This window comes from Aulostomus chinensis, chromosome 13 (genome assembly GCF_037954235.1).
Source record: "Aulostomus chinensis isolate RoL2024-O1b breed Wild chromosome 13, RoL_Achi_v1.0, whole genome shotgun sequence".
In the NCBI taxonomy this organism is placed as follows: Eukaryota; Metazoa; Chordata; class Actinopteri; order Syngnathiformes; family Aulostomidae; genus Aulostomus; species Aulostomus chinensis.
Window position 1 is genome coordinate 840,392 of NC_141332.1, and position 20,639 is coordinate 861,030.

A 20,639-nucleotide genomic window follows, 5' to 3' on the forward strand; every position below is an offset into this window, starting at 1 on the left:
TCAGAATTTGACCGAATTTCTCTACGGGTACTCCAGCTTCCTCCCATAGTCCAAGGACATGGAAGAGTCTGCAATTCAACAGCATATCTTTCATTGCAGGAAGCACAGAGTTGCAGCATACCACTGTCACTTCATTTTGAAATTGAATGGACAAAATATGGATCCTTGGTGAATCCCCAAGCTCAGATTGTGAGCATCAAAGAAGAAATCCAAACAAACACTACCAGTCTGGTAAGATCTGCAATTACAGGCAAGCCATATATGAAATCAAATCAAAGAGAGAGAATGGTAGGGAGGGACTTTAATATACTTAATTGACATTGCTGAAAGCTCCACACACATATTTGTCCCCAACTTTGTAGCAATCACTGGCCCACAACCCCAACTTCTTGGATGTCAGGTGAGAGTGACCAGAGGAGTGTCTGGAAGCTCTGGTCAAAGTAAAGACCGACTTGTTCTGTACTCAGGGCTCAAAACTTTTAAACTATTCATGCTTACCTTTGCTGATGACAAGGCCTCCTAGAAGCCTGTGACAAATTTTTCAAAAAAAGTTGACAAACACAAGAAAACTTTCTTGACAAAAGTTGACACTTCAGTGGTAACACCAGTGTTCAGGTGGAGCTTAGTTTTGTATCCATATGATTTTAAGGTAAACACATTGGCCCTCATTTATCCAACAAGCGTATGACCTAAAATGGGCGCATACGTTCATTTCTATGCAAGCTGTGGCATTTATCAATTTGAGCGTGAGCGTATTCTGATATGAAACCTTTGACAGGTCTGAGTTCTTGTGCACAAATTTAGATTTGACGTGAGGTAACTTTAGGTTCCTGGACGGAGTTGAAGAGTTGTTTCAACAGCAGATCTATCGCTGATAAAGATGTGGGCGTCACAACAAATCCTCATGGTAAATATGTAGCCTGTTATTTAAAAAATATTTTTTAAATATATAATTGTGTACCTGATTACCCTTTCAATCTGAATTGGTGCATGGAACCCTGCCTTAATTAGGCATGGGTCGACAAATAATCCCGAAACTGAAAGTACTTATTATATCAACAGATATGTGATGTTGACAGGTGGATTTTTAGTCAGTTCCCTATTTAAACGACAGCTTTGGGTGTGAAATGGTTAAGGCTCAGCAATGGCAGATCTGACCTTAATGCGTGCATCAGGCAAGAGAGGGTTTTTCGGGACCGTCAAGATTTATTCCAGGAGAGTGATGAGTGGCTCATGAGTCATTTTCGTCTACCTAGGCATCTCCTCCTGGAGGTATGCTCAAACTAAAACCCCAATTAAGGAGAGAAACCCGGCATTCCATTCCCATACCTGTGCCAGTGCAAGTGTTATCAAGCTTTGTTTTTTTTTGCCACCGGGTCCTTTCAGCGGGAGATCGGTGATAGGTCTGAAATAACCCAGCTGTCACTCAGCCGAACTATGCCAGCAGTTTGGAGGGTGATTGGTTCCCTCTCTGCTGATTATATTCCTGTATCGTGATGCTCAGCAAACTGTGATTAAAAGAGAATTTATGACATTTCCAAACGTGAATTGAGCAATAGATTGTACCCATGTGCGTCTTGTGCCACCATCTGTGAATGATTACACATACATTAATCGTAAAAATTACCACTCAGTTAATGTGCAAGTAATCAGTGATGCCAGAATGAGTATTCTGAATCTGGTAGCTCAGTGGCCTAGAGGCATGGACAATTCGTTCATTTTTCAAAACAGCAGCGTAGGTACTCGGTTACAAGAGGGCGCACTGCATGGTCGGAGTCATCTCTTCGGTGAGTTATGCACACAATTATTATTTTGATTGTTGGACACATAGCTCTAACTATTCAAGGAGGGTCATTTAGGTCGGACCGTTTCTTCTTGACCTTATTGCAAATCCATTCATCCATTCATTTTCCTCCGCTTATCCTGTTAAGGGTCGTGGGGGGGCTGGAGCCTATCCCAGCAACTTTCAGGCATGAGGTGGGGTACACCCTGGACAGGTCGCCAATCCATCACATCACATCACAAGGCCAACATATATAGACAGACAACCATTCGCTCTCTCAGCCACACCTGTAGCCAATTTAGAGTATCCAGGCTACCAAACAATAGAAACAGTATGTGTCTACCAGACTCCTGAAATGAAAGAAATGAAATGAAATAAAAAAACAAAACAAGCTTGAGTGTTTTGTGCTGTCCTACATCTTATTTTTACTGTCATGCTGCTGAGGCCACACAAATCATTTGTTATTGAGTAGGTCTAACAATGGCCCTTATAAAAGAGAAATTTGCGCTCAATATTAGAAAAAAAAATGGGGTTGATTTTTATATTTGTTTTTCACAACCAACAAAGAAAGGGAACTGTAATTTAGGTGGATTTATTTTACTCAATTTATGGTGAGAATCATGCACAAAACCTTGAATCTCTATATGATTTTTATGCTGTGTTGCTCTTGTGGGTATACATTTGGGTTAAATAACACAAAAAAAACACATAACTTGAGGCATATTTTACCAAGAGATAATGTTCATATTTAACTGTAGGCTATTTTCTTTTTTTCTCCCACACAGGCCCTGCTGAGTGGAGGCAGTAGCATTCTCTCGATCACTAGTTCAGTGAGCTTCATACCAGTTTCTGCTGCTGCTCTTCCTGGTTTTAGAGCTAAACCCACCATCAATGCTAAACTGCCCTCTGACTTTTTCTTCCCTTTTGTCTGATCTGGTGTAGGTGCCACTCGACAATGTATGTTCATATTTAGCACATAAAGCAAAGCACCATTGGCACCATTGTCATTGATCATTTTAACAAACAAATACATTCTTTACATAAATGACGTCCCTTCATTTATTTCAATCTGATGTCTTTACATAAACAACATAAAGTACTTGAAAAGTTACAAAGATAAAACTTGAATTGTGCATTCCCATCAGTAAAGAAATGCTCCAGATATTCAAAGGCTAATCACAGTTTATGAAGCTTTGCCCTGGCTGTATGTCATGTGATGTATGGCTTTCTTTAACCAATACAATTAAAGCCAACCTAAATGTGGATAAAGTAGTACTTAACAAGCACAGCCAATGCCCATTAATCTTATCTCCCAATACCACTTTGTTCCTCCAGAGGCTATAGTTTTTGTAGTGCAACGGAGTAGTGCCTGTACTACAAGGATGTGAATATGCATGTGGAGGATGTTAGCACTTCCTTGTTTCGATCAATACAGTAGGAGTGGACCAGGGTTTGGTGGTTGGATAAATAAGCTGAGCCCATCTCTTGCTGTTTCTTTGGAGACAATGTTTGGGTCTTTTTTACATTTTATTTTGCTTATTTAATGGTCTGCTTCCTTGAAAGTTCAACTGAGTTAATCATCAAAATTTAGGCACAATTTGAAATGGGCATACATGAATAGAACATGACAGATGCTGAAGATGTTGCTGTAGGACACAACTTGCACTCTTAAGATGCACAGCTGGCAGTCCGATGCCACAATGTGTCTACTTAAGAGCATATTGCTGTGACATGTTGTCATGTTTTAACATCAGCTGTGCAACTTCAATAATACTATTTCAAAGGTGGTCCATCTGCTATAGTGGAGTCTTTTGCACCTGTTTCTTCATTTGGAGGCTGCAGTTTGATGTGCCAGTCATCTGACGCCATCAAACTCTATTTCAAATAGTAATCACTGCTATCAGTGTGAGGTCAGCTGTGAAAATTAATTAGTATTATTTCAAAAGTAACCTGTCCACTCTAGTGGCTTCTTTTGCACCCGCTCCTTCATTTAGAGGTAGCAGTTTGGAGTCACCGATCATATGATACCATTAAACTCTCTAAAACAGTCACAGCTTCTATCAGTGTGAGAATAGCATGCTCAGCAGGATGTGTTCTCAAATTCTCATGCAAATTGGTGGTGTTGAAGTTTTTCACCAGTACTCTGTATTTGCTAAAAGCTTCAGTTAAGTCTTTTGGTGTGCTGCTTATGTCTGTCATTAAAGTCCAAACAGGTGATTTCTATTCTTTTTGGCCACAAGCACCTCCATAATTGCACCCAGTGAAAGTGGTTATTGAAGAGGTGAGTACCCTGCCCACTGCTAATGCTGACAAATCAGCAATAGCTGATTGATGGCAGATAGGAAAATTTGACTTATCACCCAACCCTAGAGTGGCCACCCCAAATTTCTGGTCATATGTTGCTCAGGGACAATCCACACTAACTCGCTCAGATCACCCACAAATTGTACATGTAATAAAATTTTGCCTTCCCTTTAGACATTGTGAAAACTGTAAAGATGACTGAAATAGGTTGATTGAAAAGAAAGCATTATGATGGAGTGTATAGTCTGATAAAGTACAACACATGGTGCAGGAAAGTACGTGATAGAATGACATTGAACTGCAGCTCATAGCTTGATGAATCAGAAGTCTATGCCATGCTTCTTGAGAAGGTCCTTAAGTTTCAGGTTCTCTTGTTCCTAGGGACAGATACAGAGATGCCTGAGTTAATGCAAACATGGCACTCATTTAGCCAAAAGACCATGCTCATATTTGGTGACATATTGGCCTGATTTATTGCATTCTCCTTTAAAAAAAAAAAAAAACAAACCTTTACATTTATTATTTCTCCATGTGTCAATCTCTGTTCACGTACAGTATCTACCACATTACATTGCCTTGAATTCTTCAAAAGAACAAAATCAAGGCATTGTAATATTCGGAAGCTGTAAGAAGCTGTCATTATCCTTTTATTCAACATGTCTCTTTACTTAACTTTAGCACCAACCTGGTCCTGTAGAAAAACATGAAAAAATCTGCACTGTCAGGCCAACTCTGAAACACTGATTGAACTTTTGTTAGGTAACTCTGGCCCCCACTGTCAGTGAGAATTTAGTTGAAATACAGGCTGGTCGTAAACATGTAAATGGCTGAATGTGTCAATATTTATTTTGCCAATAATTACAATGGTTGTTTATTCTGATTCCATGTTTTTTCAAATTTTTGGAAAAAAACATTAAAACAATTCAACTTCTTTTTGTTTGTTTTTTTGTTTATTATGTTTCCCATTAAAACTGCACTGTCATTGACTCCCCACTTCTTCTAGCCTCAGTTGCTAAGTAAAGCCCATTGATAATAAAATGGTGACAGAAGCAGAAACTGCTCAGGGTGGATAGGGTTAATCTGAAATGTTGTAGAGTGACATTACCAGTTTATCTTTGCACTCCTGCAGCTCTGTGACTCTGTGTACAAGATGGTCGTAGCTCTCCTTTAGTTTGTGCATTTTCTGGTCTGCACGGGTTTTCACCGACACTAGAATCCCTGTAATAGATAGATGGATAGATAGATAGATCGCATTGTCAACACTAGGTGATGAGACTTCTAATGTTCCTCTTTTCTTTTTGAAAGCAAAGACACGTCAACATCCTACAGTGCCTGTCAAAGTAGAAACTTTGCATGTAGGAGCCCCACAAGGTACTTAATTTATGAATAAGGAGGCCAAACACTGAGAGGTTGCATTTTAGCAGTTGGAGAGAAAATGTCATGCAATAAATCTAAAATTCCAGTGTGTAGACAACAGCTAGGTGAGTGGTATTATTGTAATTGTAATTGTGATTACCAAAAATGATTTTTTTTATCTACATTCATCAGTTTGTAGGCAGTTTTCTCTTTTTCCTTGTACTTTACCACTCTCCACCATTCCTTAACTTCCCTGATATTGGCTGAAACTTAATTGGAATACCAAAACATGATGTTCTCTTTGTCAGTTTATTTATCTCAATCACTGTATTTCACTACTATGGACAGTGCTGCCTCAGCCTCTTCAAATTTTGCTGTAGCCTAGTCATTTCAGAGCACAAAGGCACACTGGCTTAGTTGTGGAGCTTAAAACACAATCATATGGAAAAATAAAGATATGACAAAAAGCCTCACTGTTCTATTTAAGGAGGGCCCCACATGACATTTAAGGAGGCACAGCATCATTTTTTTAACTTCATCCAAAAAGAGCAAATAGATGTGTCAAGCCCACCACGACTTTTTTCTTTCTCTCTGGCATCACTTCTTGATGGCTCAAGAATACGGAAGGAGCAAGCCACAAGCTTAAAGTAAATGGTGACAGCAAAATTGTCCAAAAATCAGTTTACAAACTCTCAAGTGTTAATTTATGATTTAGTCTTCTTAATATAGCCATCAAAGTCATGTCAATAGTGCCAAATCATAAAGTTATCTCATTACATTTTACAAGGGAAGTCGTTCTAGAACCGCACTCTTTCAATTAATTTACACCTAACAGTTCCCTATGAACAAGTACATCTGTGACAGTGCTGACAAAAAACTTTTTCTTTTTTTTTTTTTTAATTTTAAGAGACATGAACATCAAAAAGACCTAGGCTCTATGGGGCATGGCCATCTGCTTTGACTGGGGGCAAGAAACCCGTAAACAGAGACAAAGATAGATAAGGCAATACAGGGGCAGTTATAAAGAGAGATTGAAGGTCAAAGGGAATGACAAAATATGAGTAGTCATATATTCAGTATGTACTGTACATATGTTCATCTGTATGTTCGACAAACACTGATGAGAGAACAAACTAACTAGAATCTTTCCAGTTTGGCTCTTGTTCATGGTAGAATCAAGTACAACCAGCTGGTGCAATCAGTTAAACCAACTTGCTCGTGCTCACCTGTTCTCGTTCACTGTACTGCTGAACCAGAAAGGTTACAGGTACTGTATTTGTAATCTCAAATATTTGTGGATGATTGAACATGCGGTTGCATTTTGGAATCACAGAGCAGTAACGCAGGTGGGAAAAAAGCCTACATGAGCCCAAGACACCTATATGCGAGTACTTGAAAGAGAGATACACTTTTTGAATGAGTTACTGCTTTGAGCAGTACAGGGTGATACGTGTTTGTTTGCATTTCCTTTAGGGCAGCTTTGTCTAAGGAGGTAGAGCAGGTTATCCAAATCGGGGACTAATTATTTCTTTGAAATTACATAGAAACAATTTTCTTTTGTTTTTATTGTGCAAATATTTAGGTGAATCTATATCTAATTAAATTTGTTTCAATTACCTGTTAAAAGTTTCTAAGGCCTTTACAGTTCCCTAAAAAAAAAAAAAAAAAGGAATTTAACTATTCCTCATGTTGGTGAAGACCCCTCAAAGACCATCCATCCATCGTCTTTCGCTTATTCCTGTTAAGGGTAACGGGGGGCTGGAGCCTATCCCAGCGTCTGTGGGCGAGAGGCGGGGTTCACCCTGGACAGGTCACCAGTCCATCACAGGACCAACATACAGAGACAAACAACCATTCACACTCACAGTCACACCTACGGTCAATTTAGAGAATCCAATCAGCCTCGTCCGCAATTGCATGTCTTTGGACTGTGGAGGAAGCTGGAGTACCAGAGAGAACCCACGCAGGCACGGGGAGAACATGGAGACTCACACAGAAAGATCCCGCGCCCGAGCCGGGACTTGAACCCCGAACCTTCTTGCTGTGAGGCCACAGTGCTAACCACTGCACTACCGTGCCACCCCCCTCAAAGACCTTGGACCTAAATATCAAGAAAACTTTCGTACAGCCTAATGATTAGACTCCAATCCAAGATCACAGGTTTCTTTACAGCAAGAGGTGTGTGATATAACTGCCCCTAATTGTAAATACCCTGTAAACAATTAAAAGAAATGGGTGTTACTGACCATTGATGATTCTAGCCACCCTCCAGAGACGCAGCAAGATGAGGAGACCCATTCCATCAAAGGCATCCTCATGGAAGATGAAAACTATGTCCAACACGAAGGACAACACCACCACCAAACCATCAAACACCTCAAACTTGTGCTGGAAGAACTCCAAGCGATATGCGAACAGTTTACCAGCCAGCTCGACCATGAAGAATGTAAGGAGGGCCAGGCTTAGGTAGTGAAACACCTGCAAAGTGTGTCCATACATTACCTGAAATACAGGTCTGAATTGTAACAGTTTGAGTTAAACATAAAAGTATTTGTCTCACCTCAGGTGCAATGTGGCCATGTTCCAACTGGATAACAGATAAATCAATGAGCAACTCCGCCAGAACAAATGAAGCATCCAAGATTACCAAACACACCACTAGCACCTGCAGGAAAGGATGAGAGAAGATTCTTCAGTAGGCAGCTGTTTAAAGTAGCCGTATCATTCTATTTTCACAGCTTAATATTTTCATCTTTTTGCCGTATTAATATTATAAGCATGTTGCCACAGTCAAAAGGGGCATAGCTACAGCTCAACAGGACATGGATCTAGCCTGTCAGAAACAGGATATTTGGGCTTCTGTCCCCTCCTCCAAAAAGTCAACTCAATTATCATTGCCCAGCTGCTGATGGTGTGTCAGAAATGCCACATCCCTTAACATAAATTGATTGCCTAAGATTGCCTGGAATGTAAACACTTCTGTAACTGCTAACCATGGCATGGCCCTGACCTGAGTTCAATACTGAAACACTAGCAGAACTAAGTGATGTATACAGACCGCCTCCAACCTAGTGTGGTGGTACTGCCCTGTAAAAAGTGAAGTTAAGGATGTTTTTGTCAAAGTCCCTCAATTTATACAAGCACTGTTTATTTTCCCAAACTAAGCTCAGCAGACTAACCAGTAGGAAACCAATGACGTTTGAAGAGATTTTGGTGGCTCTACACAGTATAAACATGAGGTAACTGAATATTTGATAGAGTACAAAACTTAGAGGTCATGTATAACCAGCGAGGGAGCATGGACGTGTGAAGTAACTTTGGTGGTACTACACTGTATGCAATTTTGAAAGCTCCATCCATCTATCCATTTTCTACTATTATCCTGTTAGGGTCACGGGGGGGTGGGGGGTGGGGTGGGCTGGAGCCTATCCCAGCAGCCTGCGGGCGAGAGGTGGGCACCCTGGACAGGTCGCCAGTCCATCACAAGGCCAACACATAGAGACAAACAACCATTCACACTCACAGTCACACCTACGGTCAATTTAGAGTATCAATCAGCCTCGTCCCCTCTTGATGTCTTTGGACTGTGGGAGGAAGCTGGAGTACCAGAGAGAACCCACACAGGAACAGGGAGAACATGCAGACTCCACACAGAAAGATCCCGTGCTCGAGCCTGGACTCAAATTCTGAACCTTCTTGCTGTGAGGTGACAGCGTGAACCACTGCACCTCCGTGCCACTCTCAAATCTATTTTTTGATTACACTGTGGAAAGTAAAACTGTCAAAATTATTTTGATTGATTGCATAATGGAGACACAAAATTACTCACCTGGTGAGTGAGAGGAGAGAATGAATCTGGCATACAGTATAGACGATGAATTAATTGAGATTATTTGGATTTGTTGTTTTATGTTACCTGTTATTTATGCTTACTGGCAGCCAATAGTCTAGCCTTCAGCCATTGGTAAGGTGACTCTATCATCTAAAGTACACTTAATATCAGTTGTCAGAGTTCATCACCTCTGAAAAGGTATGAGTCTATTTAAATATGATGAACATCTAAACCAGACTGGAGGTCTGTTTCTGTTGTTCAGTGGCAGCCTACAGTTTACAGAAAATCCTGCTTTTCCTGTACTTCAGCTCTGCTGGACTCTTCCTCCATTCAGATGCAAGGTGAGTTTATATGCTGCTTTATTTCAAAGCTATTTAATCTTTTGATCACACAGTGAGGCTTTTTCTTTTCCTGGGCATTATGCAATGTTTGCTGGTGGCATAAAGCCTAAATCTTCTCAGCAAAAAAGTTCATGAAATATTTACATACTCTGTTGGTCTGCCATGATATAATCTTTGATTCCTTCCAAATAATTCTTAAATTGTATTTTCTGTTGTGTTTCTCAAGGAAAGTAACTTCAGACTGCATCTTCTCCCATTTGACAGTATTGTCTCTGTTTAATTGAATGCTTTCTCTTGTGTTTCACGCTCACCAAAGGCATTTGAATACTTGAGGCTATAGCCTATCTAAATAATTCTTTAAATATGCTTGCTACTTGTACACATCTGTTCTCATTAATGCAGTGAGCTTGGTATTCTCTATTATGAGCATTTTTTGGTGGTGTGATATACAGTGTAAATCAAGAACCAACCAAGAGAAACACTGCTTTCCTGAAGAAAAGACTGTTACAGGTAGAGATGAAACTCTGGTTTACATTCTGATCGAATGAATTTGAGGGACTAACCTGTGCAAGTTTAGTCCATATCATTTTAAGTCGTCATAATTTTTATTTCAACGAAAACTGTACATTATATCAATAAATTTGAAACCACACCAGGAACATGAGAACCCTTAACCATCCATCATCCATCCATTTTCTTCCTCTTATCCTGTTAAGGGTCATGGGGGGCTGGAGCCTATCCCAGCATCTACGGGCGAGAGGCAGGGTTCACCCTGGACAGGTCACCAGTCCATCACAGGACCAACACATAGAGACAGACAACCATTCACTCTCACAGTCACACCTACAGTCAATTTAGAGTATCAATCAGCCTCGTCAGAGCCCTAAACCTTTCAAATCAATCAGAATCAGAATTAGAATCACTTTATTGGCCAAGTTAGAGAAAAACAAGGAATTTGTTACCGGGTTGGCATTGCTCACTGTACAGGGAAGGGAATAAGTCGGGTTGAAAAAATAATAAAATAAGAAAATAGACATATAGTGGTATTTACAAAATATACATGTTTTATATAAAAAAATGTACAGTAGGGATACAAAAGTGCAGTATAGGCAATCTAGTGCAAAATTTCCAGAGTGCATTGGGTTGTATTTTTTTGTTTGTTTGTTTTTTATTTAATATTTCCTGACACTGACTATTTACAGTTCATCAGCACCTGGGGGTAGAAGCTGTCGTTGTGCCTGGTGGTCTTGACATACAGTGCTCGAGAGCATCTTCCAGAGGGGAGGGGAGGATCACTCACCTAATCCTCTTGAAACAAGTGAATGAAGATACAACCTGGCATACCTGGAAGCGATCTGAGCTATAGAGCCTTCGCAGAGAATCCCTGAAGGTCAGAACTTCTGGAAATTGGCCCATAGCAGGCCCCAGCTCCTCACTGACCACATGCAACTCCTCATCCTCCCACTGGCCTGGCTGCTCATCGCCCACCGTGGTGAAATATCTTAGGTACCTAGCCATGATAGCAGGCTTCAGTAGGGACCAGCACTATCCTCGAATCAGGTCTGAGGGAAGAGGAGACGGGATGCACTGAATGAGCTGGTTCTTATTGCTGAAATGGAAGTGTACAACAAATGCATGCTATTCTGTTTTTTCACTATTTTGCACAAACAGTTTTGTAAATCTGGATAGATTTCTACATATGTTAGACAATCTGTTTACTTCCCCTTTTTCAGGTTTGCAACAAGTGATTGAGAAAGCAAATCATGAGTCTGTTGTGAAACAGGCTACAGTAAAGTAGAAAGTAGAAATTTTAGCAAGGAAAAATTAATTATTTTTTGAAGAATTCATCACCATGGTGTGGACAAGAATGTGTGTAAAATGTTACACTTAAGTCATCATTATCCATTGTTATAGTTTGCCAATGGCCTTGACTCTCTCAATGCATATCTTGTAGGAAGACCTAGACAACATTACCAAACTCCAGTTCATTAAGACTGACAACCTTTAAAGTTTAAATTGCACAGTTAATGAGAAATAGGACACAATCCAATAAAAAACGAAGTTTCTACATAAATGAATTATCTACGTAAATATGTAGATAATAACATAAACTGTCACTTTACATGTCAGTGCATTAGTGAAGTGACAGGCAGTGATGTTAAAGCACTCACGCCGCTAGATAACATGCACGTTCAATGTGGACGTCTTTGCGGAGAAACGTGAGTGTGCACGACCTGTTCTCGGGTGGTAGAAGTGAATCGCAGCTACTTTGGTGTTGCTCACTAAAACTCGTGATAGAAAACATCCGGCATCCGCCTGCTTTCTTCTTTTTTTTCCGTGTACCAGGCATTTCACTAACCGTATCACGTCCATGGTTTCAGAACTGGTAAGAGCCGAAGCTTTACCACGCAACAATAGATACACATCGGAGTGACTCTCTGGCTTACCTTGTATGCTCGGCCAAGTTTAACGCATTACTGTTTAGGGGGAAAACTTCTGAACGCTGTTTCATGCAGGGAAAAACTCCGCCTTCAAGCCACCAGTTTCCTAACCCCTAATCCAGCCCCCGCTCCGCAATAGACCAGCAACACCAATTCACTGCTGGCCCGCACATTTTCTACTTGAAACCCAATGGTCCGGGGTTTTTCCACAAATACTCAATTGTGATGCTGTTTTTTGAAGAGTAACACTGGACTGGATCGCCCTAATCCGGATTCCAATCTTGCCCAGACCAATCCTGATGGCCAGGCTTCTGTATGTCCTTCACATTTGAGTAGCGGAGGCAGGAATTTTGCTCAGGCCGTGAAAAGGAAGCACGGTGGACAATACCGTCCTTTAATTTGATCACTAAAACTCTGATTGAGGACATTACGTCTTGTTCAGATAAAATGGTGTTTTTTATTGTTCGGATTGATAGCAGCAGGTTAGACCTTTAACGTTGAGACGCACTGGACTGTCAATGCACAAATTTGGACGTCTTTTGACCTTCCATCCCATCTTCTTCTCCCCCTGCTTGCGACCCGGAAATGGATCTCATTGTTTTTGAGGAGGTCTCAAATACAAAACTGTATCTGGAGGAAAGAGGAGGCTCAGTTGGGGAGCTATGAGCGAACTGGGAGCACAAATCCTTTCAAACAATGAAGCGTGACCCACTGTTGAAATATACAACCAATATGCGCTTAACGGAGTTTTACTGTCCGAACCCACGTTGGTAATGAAAGAGCTGGCGGTGCTGAATTAGATATGCCTAGTTTGTCTTAGTTATTTGAAATTCGGGGAGGACATACTCAATTCAATCAAAGGACTGCACAATAATGTTCAGACACAAAGCATGTAATATGGGGCAGGTGAGAAAAATAACGTCCACTTTAACAACAGAATAAAACTTAGTGAAGCACAAAAATCCGAGATCAAGAAACGTCATCTTCACTGCAACAGTACACATTAATGTCAAGAGATGATTACCACCAGGCAGCTGGACTCATTTGTTAGTATATTTATAAATGTTATGAACTAAACTGATCAAACTTTTAGTCGTTCAGTGTTCAGGCTAACATCAGTCCTCAACGGCTCACTTATAGGTTCAATTAGATAATTCTCTATCTTGAATTTGCAAAATTTAATACCAGGAAATGTTTCATCATATTGTCTCATTACTCCACATGATGTAATTGAGCCTACTTAGTTGAAGTCCATCAAAAATGAAGCTCAGAGGTGAGGATGGCTCGTCTGGTTAAAGGTCTGTAGGTTCGACTTCTCTCTCCTCTGCTCGCATTCCACGTGGGCTGGACCACGGGACTACAAACGGGGTATTAAGAAGCCCTTGGCTTAATGAGAGGAAATCAAACCATTAATGGGTCTATATTCTTTTGCGGGTTTCATGCAAACTACATCATCCAAACAGTTTCATTCCCTATCTTAATGACGGGTTCAGATAGTTATGGGAGTGATACATCGCCACCAGTGAACAGATATCAGCTAGTTAGTAATTCATTTGCCTAAATTCACTCGTCAGTCTTTTAAAGCACCGCTCATCAGGACTTGTTCAGATGTCACGAGTCACATCTTCCCATGTCATAAACACGTCTCATGTGACGTAGTAGCATGTGAAGCAATAGTTGATTTGAGGACAGAAGACCATGGTGTTCAGTTTACTAGCATCAACCTGAGCAGCATCACCCTGCTTTACTATGCAATTATTTCTCATTTGGCAGGGACCAGTTTGAGCAGTCAAGATTTAAGGCATTTTAGAACCTTTAGCAATCCCTCATGGCCAGACTTACCAAGACACTGGGATGCATGTATTGGCACAGCCTCATATTATAAAGACTTCTTTGCGTGTCTACATTTTATTCCAAACAAACCTCTTACAACCAGCTCAACTGGGATCAGATTAAATTTCTCATTTCTTTTTCAGACCGCTTGGAGATTTTAATACACATTAGTTTTACATTGTCTTTTCAATGTCCATGAGTGTACAGTTTCTCTGCAAATAATGTAAGTAGTTTCAATCCTGCCAAGTCAACTCTCAGAACAAACAATCTGTGTCCGATCTTTTAATGTAGTCTGTTCATATTACCTACTCATCCTTATAGCCCTTCAATTAAAAAAAAAAAAACTTAAAAATTCAAGGTGCAGTCAACTCATCAGGGTAGTTCACTTTATTCAACATTAACAGATATCCCATTCCAGTTAAAGCCAGGTACACACTGATTTAGGGCTCTCAGACCAAAGATGAGAAATGTGGCAATAACATTGCCTGTTGCCTCAAGTCGCAGTGTGAGAGGTTCAAAGATGGTGGTTAGAGGTTTCCCTTCCAAAGAGACCACTGACATTTTTAGAATTCTAGGATAACCATGTCACTGTGTGACCATGGATTCCACCTTCCCCTACTGACAAACCAGTAGGAATGTATGGAAAGAGATTTGCATCAATATTATATAAGAAATAAAATTGAGCAGAAAAAAAATGAGCAAAACTTTTCACACTGAAAACAAAAGATTTGAGCAACATTCAATACATTTTTGATCACTTTGTTAAGAGTTGCTCTCCAATCTTTTCTTTTCAGTGTGAAACGTTCTGCTCTCAATTTGTTTCTCTTCTTATATAATACTGAAACAAATCTCTCTCCATAGAATGAGTCAGAAATGCAGATGAGGTCACTGGCTTTCACTGTAGCAGCCCGTGATTCAGGAGGTGCCATCATCACACAATCTGTATTGATGTCATAAACAAGTTTTTAGAGCAGTGTCACAAAGTGTTGCTGGCACTTAACTTGTAAGATTACTAAAGTCTCTGTTTGTGGGACGCTTAGGAATGATGGTCTTAAGTTCTGGTGCAGATATGCAAGCTCATGTGATTGAAACCTCCAAGTACACCGATGTCCTTGTAGCAGCAGTCCCATCCCAGTGTAGTCCAGTAGACTGGAGTCCGTCACATCAGCCAGGCAACTGCCACCAAACATCAGAGAACACCCATTTCAGTTACTACAGGACATTTTAACCATAGACATAAATAGATGCCACATTGGGAGGGACAAGGTGGTCAGTAAACAATACACAAATCATGTCTCCAGTAACTTATTTTGTTCTACAACATATTAGTGAAAACTACAGTTCAACAGCAGCTTCAACAAGTGAGCCAAGTAACCTAAACCTGATACTACAACTTATATGATCCATTTAAAGCAATCAGTCTTGGTGAGAGTACTAGGAGAAAAGAGAAAACTTCCATTTCACATTGACCAGTCCCTTTAATTTAAGTTTGTGGAGAGAACACTATCCAAAAATCTGCAGCTACCCTGCCTTCTTTGGTGTTTATAGGTTAGTCCTTCCCTTACCAGTGAGGCAGCTACACTGACAACACAAAACACATTGTCGTCGTCGTCGTCGTCCTCCTCCTCCGCTTCATCCAGTGGGTCCGGGTCGTGGGGGCAGCAGTCTCAGCAAGGAAGCCCAGACTGCCCTCTCCCCAGCCACTTCAACCAGCTCTTCCGCCTTGAACTGCCACCCAAACCACACTGCACCAGACCCCTCCAGTTCCTCTTATGGGTGGTGAGTCCAAGGGAGGACGTGCCCGTGTCTCCTTCTTGGGCTGGGCCCGGCCGGTTCCCACGAACCAAGGCCCAGCCACCAGGCGCTCGCCTTCGAGCCCCCACCACAGGCCTGGCTCCAGGGCGGGGCCCCGGTGCCCCTCTGAGCAGGGTACACATCGCACTTGGTGTTTCTTCCATGAGGGGGTCTGTTGAAAACAATGTGGCAAACACATTTGTCAGATTCCCCTGTGCACATTTGGTCTTGTCCTTATTAACTGTAATGTCTCTTATCTCAGAATTGTACAAGGACCCTAAGATAAAAGGAATGTTCCAGGTCTTCAGTCAGGTTGTGGTAAACTGATTTTACTTGAACCTGTGCCAAAGCCCTGAATTTCTCTCCCAATTTTATGATTCCACAGCAGAGGAGGAGCTCTGACATGGCAGTACGATATTGGGTTTACAGTTTCACACAGCACATACATCAAGGTGTTAGTCACTGGAACATGTCACAGGGTCATTTGAAGCATCTCATCCATCATGCAGCATTACTTTGTCCTTAAATTTACACTCAATATACATTGTTGAAATGAGCAAGCGATGAATGTGACAGGCAAACATGCACCATAAATAAAGTAACTGAGGTCTAATGCAGCAGGTACTGTATAACGTCTCCTTCCCTTTAGACCGTCCTAGACTTCCTAAGTCTGTATATTGTTTGTTCCATTGATCTACATCTAGATATAGATCGATATACAGCTATATTTTTTTCTCTGCATTGCAAAGCCTGCACCTTACCTTTTGGTGAACTCGTTACAATGACAAAGTGAATCTGAATTTATTGAGGCAAATACAACCTTATGGCTCCAAGTGCAAAAGCAAATGTGTCAATTTGAGACACTAGTATAAGCAGCTAAAAATCTTAAACCAATGTTTAAAACAACAACAACATACAGCCCTCCACCTGCTATAATCGCAGGACATGCACACCATTTCCTTCCAGCGCCGTTCAGTTCCCAATTGTCAACAGAAAGTATTTCTGATCAAATAATCATCTGCTCTGTGTGGGAATTGCTCTCATATCAGCCCACATGAAGAACAGCTGAATTCAAACACAGTAAACCGCTTCTGCTTGTAGTCACTCCTCTTCCATACTAGAGACACACTTAGGAGTGTTTCAAGTCTGTACCACATTCACTACGTTGCGGGAGGATCTCAGTCACTGAGTCAGCACAGACACAGCATGATCCCAACACGGATTGGCCAAGGGGCCATCATTGATACCTTGGAGATTTCTTGTGGCTAGAAGTGTGCATGTGCTGCAATGTTTCATTGCTACTGGTGTAAATAGATTTGACATATTCATCTTGCGCCAAGTCTTTAACCTCAACTTTGAATTTTGTTGTATTGTACTACACAAATTACCCTAGCGACAAGCAAATGTGACAAGCATTTTAGAGTTAGCCTACATTCATTCCTAAACATTTAAGAACTGTAAGATTCATAAACCAAAATTAATTCAAGCAAGTAGGTCTGCTGACAGGCAAGTTTCATACTGGAGATGCACCAGACTAATCCTTAAGGTTGAAAGACAGACACCAAAGTTCATAGAGCTGTACTTTTAGATTGAAAATGAATCAAGCAATCGGAGGATCTTAACCTATACAAGATGATACAACCTGAAACAATCACTTTCACAACAAACCTACCTGGCACCCTTACTCCCCCTGCAGGTCAGCTGCTGTACATGTAGAGGCAGACAGATGAAAAGTATTTAGTTAAAGCACATTACCAAGCATAATTACCAGTCAGCCAGCCAGCCATCATGCTCAGTGTTTGAAGTTCACCATGGTCTTTTTGTCAGCATGATGTGTTAACAGAGACATCACAGCATGTATTTTGACAGTCTGGACCATGGATGTAAAAGAGAAGTGGTTACAGCACCAGTTCCTATGGTAGCTCAACTCACATTGACTAATTAAGCAAAAAAGTTTAGCTTGAGTATGAAGTGAACACAAGTGTGCGTGCTCCATGAGCTGCATATGAGCCTTCTGCCTGCTAAACTTCCCAACTTCCAAATTAGACAAATGTTGAATTGAGTGGAATAAAAGCTGTTAATTGTACAGCTTTTCTAGATGTTCCAAATGTTAATGGATCAGTGGCTCAAATATTATTATGATCTATCAATAATAAATTTCATAATCTCTGCATGATGAGTTTATATGAATATTATTGGTCATTACACACAAATTTCCCCGTTGTGGGATCAATAAAGTTCTATCTATCTATTAACAGAAATCGTAACATTTAAGAAAAAAAATCCCTTTATAGACACTTTTTTCACAACGCAAGCTTGGACACCAAGTTAAACTGGCTTCCAACGGTTAGCTCTCTGTATCCAGGTCCTCAACCTTGATTTAGACATGCACAACTGGTTCTGCCACTCACCTTCAGCATGCAGTGGCACTAGCAGGTCAGAGCAGCTTGGAGACTGAGCCTGTAACAAAAACACCGAGCACAACATTAACTACACCAAATCAAAGCCCTCCCTCCTTACCATTAACAGTTTATGGATTATTTTGGTGATACTTTATCCAATGTGAAAATTTTTCACTGCAATGTAAAATACTGCACTTCTATTAAAATGTAGCTACATTTGCCTGTATGCATGAAAGCCTAGAAAAAAAAGGTACTCAAAAGATAGTATTGCTAAAATATTAATTGAGCATCCACAACTAAGCATTAAACTTTAATGTACACTTCTTATTCCAGAATGTTTTAAGTAAAATTTATTTGTGCCCAGAAATTGAGTACATCCAAACAATTGACTTTAAGCTCCTAACAGCCTAATAAACTTTGTAGATGTGATGCAAGAGTTTAACTTGGATTACTCCTTCCCAACAATCCTACACCTCTTACAGAGCCTCGTGATGTCAGTTTGTGTGCAGCCCTGCACTAAGCCTGGCCTGCTGTTGGGACAGGACAGGCTACTCTCGTGGGGCCTGGCCTCTGCAGCCACTCAGTAGTAGCAGACTCTAAAACAGAATCTGCAAAACCTAGGACCACTACAGAGACTTTCTCTACCAGCACTGTAACACTGAGTCAGACACTGCTGCCTGGACAGCTGACTTAGAGCTGGGGGGTGTTTCCATTTCCATTCACACTTTTACATGTTTACACAAATACAAAATCTTGAAGTCTTGTTTGAGATGCAAAGGACACTGTTTTCCAATTGCATACATTTCTTTCAATCTACATCTATAAGCTGGACCTATACCTCCAGGTATGAAGGCGGACTTGTCACTTCATTCCATGACTGCTGGACTGCCACATTTTCACCAGGATACTCTGAAAGGTACAACTTTATCATTATGTCAAGGCAAAATGGCACAAGGGTGGGAGGTCAAACTTCTGACAACCAAAACCCAATGATTTGATAGTTTTCTGTAAAGCACCATTCTACAGCATGAAGCTGATGTTTTTGGGTTGTTTTGAACTTAAAAGAAAAACTTTAATGAAATCCTGCAAAGTGGTAGCTTTAGACAGAAGAGTAGCCAAAGCGCAACATTGATATTTCTGTACTATATTTTACATTTCCAATTTAAAATGTCATCAAATGATCTTTAGACAAAGTTTGATATAAGATTCCCATTTTGGAAACATTTCTCAATTGCTGTAAATGAGAACTTCATCTTCTGTTTAATCTTAGGCTGTACAAACACTTCTTGTAGCTACCTAGGCCACCTTAAGGTAGGCCAACCTTAAACGAGTAGCAGTCTATGGCAGCTTTCTAAACACTTTCATTTAAAGCAGGTGGGAAACAATGTTGAAAGTCAACACATCTGCTGAGATACACAAACACACGTAATTGATCGTATTACACATATGTATTGTTTGATACAATCAACTGGTTTAAACTGCTTCACAAATCAGAGAGAGAAATCTTGCTTGGCCTGATTTAGACAGCATCATTTTTATGTTGAATGGTCAAATATACACAGACACACAGCATCTTTCCTGGAGTAGTACTCGTGTTTCCCTCTGTAACCACATTTGGAATAATAGATGCTGCCACACAATATAGTCATCTTAAAATGTTTATCAACAAGAAGTTGTGCTTTTACCTTAAGGCTTAAAAGGGAGGTTTGGCAATTTCATGTTTTATCTCATGACTGTTAAACAGCCTGGTGTGTTCACAACAAGATCTTTTCCCTGAAATGTACAATATTGTCACATGACAGGGTAAAATGCAACATCTGCACATTCTCACAGTTTAAAAATAAAAAAAAAACTTAGCTCCTCAAGCCTTGAGATGGTCCTATGTGAGCATTTAAACCGATAATGGACCCTCAGTTGATTTTATATTTATTTATACATCTATCTATATCTATCTACTTCCCCTCCTTTCCCTTTTTTAATGTGTCCCACCGTATCGTTTGTGTGTTAGTCCAACATTAGCTAACTGTAGCTGTATTTAACGAATTTGCCTGCTTTAATGTGTGGTGGTCTGCCTTCTTCATCGACTTCCATGCACGTGAATATTGCACAAATATACAACAGCTTTTTAAGTGAACACATCGTGCCCTTCATAGCGTTTTCTCAAGATCAAAGAAACCAACACCGTTTCAACATGGACCAACTGCAATTAGCACTTTGAAACACACTTACCATGTGCCCTTCCTTCAGTCAAAGAGGAAGAAACGGAAGTCACGCTCGAATTTAAAGAGTGCCGACTGTCGCTGTGGATTGTGGGAAAGGAAACTCGACGAATGTACGTCAAATAATGGCGGTTTCAAATAGATTCCAAGTGCATTACAGCCTCCTTGTGGCCTGGAGTGCGGATCAACAGGACTTCTTCCACATAACTGTCTCTTACTGTTCCTGCGCTCCCCAAAAATTTGGAAATAAAAAATAATGCCGTCACCCAAAACTTTTATGCAAAATTCTTCCAATAACCAATGTAATGTTTTTTTTTCATGGTGCATTTTTAAG

General features: G+C 40.5%; 2 protein-coding genes, 1 long non-coding RNA gene and 1 other non-coding gene across 6 annotated transcripts in view; 1 reads left to right on the top strand and 3 right to left on the bottom strand.

The window, feature by feature from the left end:
* LOC147250440 (tectonic-1-like) overlaps nt 1-5,025 on the top strand; it is a 21,887-nt gene extending 16,862 nt beyond the window's left edge. Inside the window, exons 13-15 of one of the 2 annotated variants that reach the window (XM_086222725.1) lie at nt 100-231; nt 1,257-1,339; nt 2,569-2,705. In XM_086222725.1, the coding sequence (XP_086078851.1) occupies nt 100-231; nt 1,257-1,339; nt 2,569-2,578 (225 nt within the window). In that variant the 3' untranslated portion in view covers nt 2,579-2,705. Of the gene's footprint in view, nt 1-99; nt 232-1,256; nt 1,340-2,568 lie in introns of both variants that reach the window. The other variant, XM_086222724.1, reaches the window with a different exon arrangement.
* On the bottom strand, nt 2,278-13,322 carry hvcn1 (hydrogen voltage-gated channel 1). 2 transcript variants are annotated; one of them, XM_086222729.1, is made up of 6 exons: nt 13,298-13,322; nt 10,961-11,178; nt 8,004-8,108; nt 7,690-7,921; nt 5,193-5,305; nt 2,278-4,464 (listed from the first exon to the last, which is right to left on the bottom strand). In XM_086222729.1, the coding sequence occupies exons 2-6, from the start codon at nt 11,132-11,134 to the stop codon at nt 4,408-4,410; spliced, it is 681 nt and encodes a 226-aa protein (XP_086078855.1). In that variant the 5' UTR covers nt 11,135-11,178; nt 13,298-13,322; the 3' UTR covers nt 2,278-4,407. The 2 variants fall into 2 exon arrangements, with proteins under 2 accessions (XP_086078855.1, XP_086078854.1); XM_086222728.1 differs by lacking the exon at nt 13,298-13,322 and adding an exon at nt 12,064-12,341 and having other exon boundaries at nt 2,279-4,464.
* Nucleotides 13,323-14,262: 940 nt separating this feature from the next.
* On the bottom strand, nt 14,263-20,381 carry LOC147250442 (uncharacterized). Its single transcript, XR_015119071.1, has 6 exons — nt 20,316-20,381; nt 18,925-18,995; nt 18,096-18,144; nt 17,357-17,388; nt 15,456-15,856; nt 14,263-15,066 (listed from the first exon to the last, which is right to left on the bottom strand). It is a non-coding gene; the product is annotated as an uncharacterized LOC147250442 (long non-coding RNA).
* LOC147250443 (small nucleolar RNA SNORD63) lies at nt 17,472-17,541 on the bottom strand. Its single transcript, XR_015119142.1, has one exon. It is a non-coding gene; the product is annotated as a small nucleolar RNA SNORD63 (small nucleolar RNA).
* Nucleotides 20,382-20,639: the final 258 nt, after the last annotated feature.